Source organism: Cyprinodon variegatus, unplaced genomic scaffold (genome assembly GCF_000732505.1).
Source record: "Cyprinodon variegatus isolate N-32 unplaced genomic scaffold, C_variegatus-1.0 Scaffold674, whole genome shotgun sequence".
Classification (NCBI taxonomy): Eukaryota; Metazoa; Chordata; class Actinopteri; order Cyprinodontiformes; family Cyprinodontidae; genus Cyprinodon; species Cyprinodon variegatus.
Window position 1 is genome coordinate 332,501 of NW_015151127.1, and position 7,966 is coordinate 340,466.

The window sequence follows — 7,966 nt, forward strand, 5'->3', positions numbered from 1 at the left end:
GATGTTGTTTTTTCCATCAAAATAAATGGTCCTCTTAATTGTCAATCATTCTGGTGATATGTTTACGTAAGGCCATCCTACGTGCTCGTCCCCATTTTCATGTACCTGTGGTAAGTCTGAAATAGTTGAAAAACTGCAAATCTTCTTTTGCAAAGTAAGCTTGTATGAGCAATGCAAATAGCAACTTTTAAACAGAGCGTGCACAAGGAGAAATTGGCTGGTGCATGCTCTCGAATGGGTTTAATAGGCGTGCAGGGTTGTGCATGTAAGTTTTTTTTTTTTTAAGTGGAAAGGGCGAGTCCTTTCAAAATCTGCAAAAATCCTCCTCTATACCTTTGAGTAATTTGGTTACCTTCCGATGAAGGATTGTTTACAATATAGAGAGTTAGATATACTGTACAGGTAGAACCAAACTCGTTTTAGCTTTGACTTTTAACTGAACCTTTCCTGTTGCATGTCCTGTTGTCTGAATCCCCTACCTGAGCTGTGGATCTCTGCAGGTGCACCAGAGTTACCATGGGCCTCACTGTTTCTTTTCTGAAACATACTCTCATTGACTTCCTTCTCTGTTAAGTTAGACAGTCCCATTTTGGTCGGTTTGCTGTCTTTTTATAGTGTTTTTGTTTTCAGATTATGGATTGAAATGCCTAAGAATTTGGGATAAATAAACCTGTCTGCTTTCTTTTTTGACCTTGATAATGTTTATTTAAAAAAAAATAACTCTAGATATTCATATTGTGTGAAAATATTAACTCCATTGATGCTACTTTTCATTTTGATGTCCTTTATGTTTTATTTTCATTCACAGTTCTTGCTTGATATAACTTTAAACCACAGGTTGTGCCTAATAAAGGACACAGGTGTCAGGTTGTAAAGGAAATATAGCGGGCACATACCTCAATGAGTAAGAGATGTACTTTACTCGTAGGAGGTGCTACTCCCATTACATTTTTTTTACTTTTACATAACAAAAGGAAGTTCTAGATCAGTGCAAATTTTGGTGCGTCTTCGCTGTCCTCCTAAAAGCCCAGTATGCTGCTATGTATAACCGTTCACACTGAGCATGGTTCTGCTGGAGGTTTCTTCTTGATAAGAGGGAATTTTCTTTTCCTTTGCTACATTCCAGCTTTGATTTTTGCAGCAAAGTAAACAACACAATGCATTCAAATGTCCATTTTAGCTAGATGATCATTCAGGTTTGAGTGCTGCCAGTCAAAGAGTCTATGCAATCTGCTGGATTCAACATTGCATTCATTAGATTATTGATATTGATCATTTTAACTTGTTTCATTAGGAATCTAAATATGACTCGAGTGAAATGATAGTACTTTGTAAAGTGATTTGAGGCACATTGTGAATCACTGCAGTACAGTATAAATAAACTGAATATTATTTATGTTAGTTTTCATGAACATGGTTTACAGCCAATAAAAAACAATATTCACAATATTCCCGGGATTCTTCATAAGGGGTTCGTAGTTAAACTAGTTTGGTGGCAAATCAATAATTGCAAATAATTGGCAGTGTAGATGGTTAGCAGAAAGGACCATGATGGGCTCCAAAATGTTGTTGAAGATGGATGAACTGACCTCAGAGTTAATAAAACACAGTGGATCAAAAAAATGACATAGTTCTCCAAATAGATACTGACTGGAAACTTCACAGTGCATCTCCAACAAACCATATAATCTGACTCTATATTATTTCTTTGGGACCATTATTAAAACAAAATAACCCTACTTTAACTTTGTAAACAGTATAGGTTTGGCCTCATAAACCTCTTTTCTACCACACTGTTTTCCCTCAATTTAATTTGCTATTAATAAAGCTCTCTGAGAACAGACCACTTCTTTTATCAGTGAACCTCCTCTGACTAACTCTCATGTCACACGCTGGAGGAGCCTTGAGTCAGCAATATTTTCCAGGATCGTGTAATCCATTTCAATAATAAAATCAAAACCTTATAATATGTCTTAAGCCATATTAGTCTGAATAAGATATTCAGCTATACCACTCTGTGCGTGAATATTTGTTTTTGCATTGGATCAATTAAAAGTAATAATCAGGTAATGACATTCTAATTGATTTAGTGCCCTAGGGTGTAGGTGGTCACCATAACGCATGAGCTCAGCCTCCTTTTTACGCAGCATAATTCAGGAACAGGAACAGAGCGACATTCAGTAACGTTGAACTGAGTTTGGTTGATGTTTGGCCTTAAAGCGCACAACTACACCGGAAACGAAACTGGTTGGATTTTAAAATCCATCTGAAGAGGCGATCATCCCCTTTATGAACAGCTCTTAACATCTCTCTTTGCGTGATTTGTACTTTTAGGCATTATTTATTAAGCGCGTAGGTTTAGTTAATGAAGATAATTAAATCTGACGTGTTATTTTTGATGGTTAAGCTGATCTTTTATTTTGAAAGCTAGGACGGATCCGTGCGGGTTTTCCACTCCAATGCCCGCCGCGCGTCTTCCCGTTCACTCCCTTCCCCGTGTGGCTCTGTGCTGACGGCTGCGCTCTGCTCAGTCTGCCGCTGCACATCCACCGCGGAGCCACCACGCCGCTGAGGCGGACTGATCGTAGCTGAGCTCGGCCAGCGGTGCTGGGTCAAAGCGCTGCTGCTGCAGGAGGAGGAGGAGGGAGGGAGGGGAGCGGTAGCACTCTGCTCTTACCCCCCTCTTTAACAGTGCACAGCTTCAAGCATTAAGGACCCCATCGCGTCCTGGAATAGTTTTGTTTTTCTTTTGATTTGTTTTTTTATTATTATTTGTTTTTGTTTGGTTGATATTTTTCGCGCTCCAAAGGACGCACAAAGTTGCAGCTGCAGAGGCGCACTTCTCTCGACGCTCTTCTCTCCCTTTCTGCGCTCATAATCCGACATGGAAGATGGTCCGTCTTCAACAAGCTGTTTCAGAAGGTTAACGGACTGCTTCCTGGGTGCAAGTAGGTATTTCTGACTGACAGACACTTAACGATGTGTGAAAGAGAAAACAAAATGTTGACATGTTCAGAAATACACCGCAGGGGCGCAGACACACGGAGCTCAGCTGGGATGTTCGGTCCTGCAGGCTGACGATATTTAACTTTTTTTTATGAGTGGCTGTTTGGAAGCTGAACTAGAGGATAGGGACAGACAGGGTGGAGATTTCAGATTATATTTTCAGGAGGTTAAACAGTAGGTAGACTGGTCTGAATCATGGTGGAAGACAGTCAACAGTTCCGCAAGAAGAAAGCCTGGTCTGCAGCAGCAGGGCAGAGTGCTGCACAAACCATTAGAACCAGTAAAAAATGTGGCAAAAGGGAAGATGATTACAAAGTGATTATAAAGCTTGAACATAATATACTCATGCATAATAAAGTATTGCAACATTAGAATAGAATAGAATAGAATAGAATAGAATAGAGTAAACAAAATATTTGGCATACCATGTATCTAAAAAACATGTTTTATTCTATTTTATCTTATCTAAACTACAGCTTTTTATGACAACTTTGATGTTGGTTTAGTTTTTATACAGACAACAATATATCTACTTTACATCTGAAATTAAAGTAAGTTCAAGTTAAATATTTTAATAAATCTGCTGGGTGCATTTAATATGACACCTTTGATTTTTTTTTTTTTTTTACTGTAATATTAAGAGTTTTGAGTGCTGCAGCCAGGGAATCTTTGGAGGGAGCTAAGGTTTATGGCAATTACATAGGCCTGCAAATATTATTGGCTTAGTATTTCTCGCTACAAATAAAATCTCTGTTGAAATATGTAGAAATCAGGATTTATACAAGAATAAAAAGTATGCATGCTCCACTATTACTTTTAGAAAAGACACTTTCATTATTTTCTATCAGAGACAATATAATCTCGTTAAAGAAAACGTTTTACTCTAAATTCGCCTGGGGTGTCAAAGATTTTGGGTTACATCAATTAAAAGCGTCACTACTACTTTGGTTATCGATAAACTACACTTTGCTACCGTTCCTTGTGCCTTCTGGGGCATCTCATACTGTGGCAAGTAACTAATAAGTTAGTAAATTAGAATAGTAAACTACTTTTATTTGTACTGATTGAAATAGATGCCATGTACTAATCAGTCAGAGTGGAGTTGATTGATTTTCCCCTGATCAGCTCTTAACAGTGAATAGAAAAAGTAATATTTTTCAAACTTAACAACACTAAAACTACACCATTTTCTATTTATAAACGCATTACAATGTTCTTTGCACATAAAAATATATATCAGATTAAGGTTTCCGACATTTGCTCTGATGCATAGCTAATGAGAATCTTTTAATTTGCTGATTTTTTTAAATGCAAACCTTTTTATCTTTGGAAAAGATTAAGTAAAAATTATAATTGGCTGAAGAACACTGGAAATTAGCATCAGCCAGAAAAAGGTCAGGTTATTGAATCTCAGAATTGAAGAAAGCTTTTGTAAAAATTTGCATTCATTTTATTTTTTGTAAATATCTTATCAGTCACTCTTGTTAGGATTTATTTAAGGGTCACTGGAGCCATTTATTTTATTTCAGTTACTGGACTAAATGGCTCCAAACAATCAGAACCTTGCTTGTTTCTGTTTCTTTCCCCATGCTAAAAAAAAACAATTAGAAGGCGGTTTATGTTAAAGCCTAGCAGAAGTCGTAAAAAGATTTTTGGATGTACTTAAACAAGGTTAACTATAAATGTTAAACTGCGATTGTCTTTGAAAAATAAAATAAAAAAAAATGTAGTGGGGAACTAAATTAATTAATTTGACTGTAGTTTTGTCTCTGAAGGAGCGGAACATAAATACACATATACATCTCTAATGTTAAGTGTAGATATACAACACTTTTCTCAGGAATATTGCTTTTAAAGTGCTTTATAAATAAAAGATATGGTGTATATTGCAAATTTAAATTCTCATTCTAACACTGAAATTATCTGAACCATATCTTTTATATGGTAAGTAAATATTATTACAAATTATTTTACATTTCAAAAGAGTTTCTCTTATTGGAAAAAATATCTTAATAAACAAATATTAGAAAACTTAGCATTTGATGCACATTTTAAATGCATTCTAAATGACTAGTAAATATTAAATAAACTCAATTGATGCAAAGAAATGCTACTGAAAGAGTTCTAGATAGAGCATGATTACAAATAAAGACTTTTTGTCTTAAATGCAAAATTTATATAATGTTTGTCTGAATGTTGTCTGAATGTTCTGTGTAGGTTATGCTTTTATCAAATGGGATGTTTTAGAGTATATATACTCCTGTTAATGATTATTTGATTACTGTATTGGTTATCATTATTTCAGTAATTGATTAATCAGGATTATTCAGGTTTATTGCAGCCATAAAGCCTTATGCAAGTTCTTAAGTTTTGCTAACCTCAGCTGTTTATTAATCTGTACTTTAACCTTAGCTAATATGTGACCTTGTTTGAATTTAACATTAGCACTTATGCAAAACTATCTAAAGCTTAATGCAAACTAAAATTGTTGCACTAAAATATAAAAAAATAGTTCTTCAACTGGAATGTGAAGCAACATGCAATTAAGTTGAAATTAAAATGTTTGAGTATTTTGTCCCCCAAATAAAAATGAAATCATTTGTTAGATTTTTATATTACATTTACAAATTGATATTCTTAACTAGAGTTTACATCATTTTAATGACTATTATTTAACACTACCTAAATTCCATTCATAGATTTCCTGTTTATGTGGATGAACAAACATTGTAATAAACTTCATGCATGTACATTATTAATAGGGTACACTTTCGAGGTACCCTGCTCTTAAGTTTACCAAAAAAGGACAAGAATGCTTTTAGAAGCCTGTTTAAACTTCCTGTCTTATTGAATCAGCTCAACAGTGGCTCAGATGTTAGATGTTATTACTTTTGTGGGATAAGAAGGATTCGGGGGTATGGTGTACCTTTTTAATGAATGAGTCATTCATAAAGCAAGTGAGCAGAAGTCCATCATCGGCCCTCCAGTTCCACATCTGTTGTAGCCGTTTGTGTCGGAGTTCAGAACTGGCTTTTTGAAAATGTTTTATAGCACTGAGTTAATCTAGATTTAATGTGGGATTAATTTGACACGCTGTTTTTCTTCTCCATGTTGGCTTTCCCTTTTTTTGCCTTTTTTCTTTTTTTTTTTACTAGTCGGCTGTATATGCGAAAAGTATTGGTTTAATGTCAGATTGTCTATGGAGTCAAAAAGGGGTCAAAATTGCTTTTTTATTTATGAAATAACACAAACTGCTGTAAGTTCATGTTGAAAAATCAAAAAGGAGATACCAACTATGTTGAATTGCAATTTGCAATGAGCCAGTTTTTGACATAATGTAGCTGCATGTTTTTTTTTTTTTTCAGGACAATATGCAGCTATGTGAGTGAGTGGATAGGTCTGTCAGGGTCGGCCCTCATGAAATCTGTCAGGCCTTTTTAAACGCAGTTGGTTGTCGACGAATTGCTTAACTAGAAGAAATAAGGCTGCTTTGTCAGACAGGAAGTGCTCATGCTAGACACTTCCTGCAGTCTGTGACACGCTGAGAACTTCACCCAGCACAACTGACAAAATGTATATATACATATATATATATACAACGTGTTCTATTTGAAAATCAAAGCCTGTTTGAGCTTTGACTGCAGGAGAATAGTTTCTCGTTAATTTCAAGTGTAATCAAGAAATTTAAGCCAAAAAAAAAAAAAAAAAAGTACCTTGGGTTTGCAGTTTGAGGCCTTTGTGTATACCCTGTTCAGAACACCACTGGATCAGGACTGGGGTACAGGGCACATATTCTCTGCATCAAAATGGGTGACATTTCTCCTCAAGACATCCATTGACCCCTTTGTCTAGAGTTGGTGTCTGAAAGGATGGGAAAGAGGCCTCTTGCACAGAGATTCATGGGCAGCTTGTTCTTGTGACAAGGCTCATAAAAGAAAACGTCTCTGCAGAAGGAGCAAAGATCTGTGGTTCTCATTATTGGGTCCCCATAGGCCCCACTTTTCAGCAACAGACCAGATGTGGATTTGGGAACATGACCCCTGATGTGGTGTTAGATAGAGTTGTGGCCGCTAGTGCATCGAAATACTGTTTTAGTAAATATGCCAAATGAATTTGAGTTATAAGTTTGACATAAATGTGCATATTTTATGGCATAGGCCAATTTTTTTCATTTATATTCATTCTTTCTCACTATTTTAATCTCAGTTTAGGTGAGAATAATTTCTGAAACCTTCCCACTGATTTCAGCATTCTTTGCTACAAGTCTGTCTATCAGTCTTTTGAATTGTCGTCCTTCAATAGGTGCCCACTCTGCATCCATGTGATTGTGTAAACACCCACTGAGGACTGATCCCTTCAGGTCAACCTTCAGATCTGATGTCACACACTGTACCAAATCTTTAATCACCATTCTTTTGTTAATTTATACGTATGCATGAACTCACTGTGATGCAGAAAAATCAAGCACACTTCAGTTTTAGCGTTTTAGGAGAGTTTTGGTTCACACTTTCAAAACATTCTCTACCTTGACAAAAATCAATCTGTAGAAAAAAAAAATCCAGTGCATAATGCCGCCACCACCATGTTTTATTGGGGATATGGTGAACTTTAAAACCTTTTTTGAAGTGAGAAAAATATGAGGAGTCCTGACAGATACCTTTTTACAATTAAATTCTTCTAGTTTTTTTGTTTGTTTTTTTAAACCTCTGCACATGTCAAAGTTTAAAGGACTGAAGCACAGGAAAAGTTTTGAAAACATTAACTAGTATTAATTTTAGAGTTTGCACATTTAAAAAAAAACATCTTAATTTTTTTAAATGTGAAATGTATAGGATGTGTGAAGAAAAAGTAATTGAACAAAGTCAGTGAATAACCTGTAAATAATCTATATTTATAGATTCAACATGTTCTATAACAAAGGTTCATAGCTTAATGGGAAAAAAAAAAAAAAAAAAAAAAA

At 35.4% G+C, this 7,966-nt stretch overlaps 1 protein-coding gene across 3 annotated transcripts in view; it reads left to right on the top strand.

Annotated features, from left to right (window-relative positions):
• Positions 1-2,399: 2,399 nt before the first annotated feature.
• Positions 2,400-7,966, top strand: part of pde10a (phosphodiesterase 10A) — a 61,569-nt gene continuing 56,002 nt past the window's right edge. The window contains exon 1 of one of the 3 annotated variants that reach the window (XM_015394158.1): positions 2,400-2,948. In XM_015394158.1, the coding sequence (XP_015249644.1) occupies positions 2,885-2,948 (64 nt within the window). In that variant the 5' untranslated portion in view covers positions 2,400-2,884. The remainder of the gene's footprint in view (positions 2,949-7,966) is intronic. The other 2 variants (XM_015394156.1, XM_015394157.1) reach the window with 2 other exon arrangements.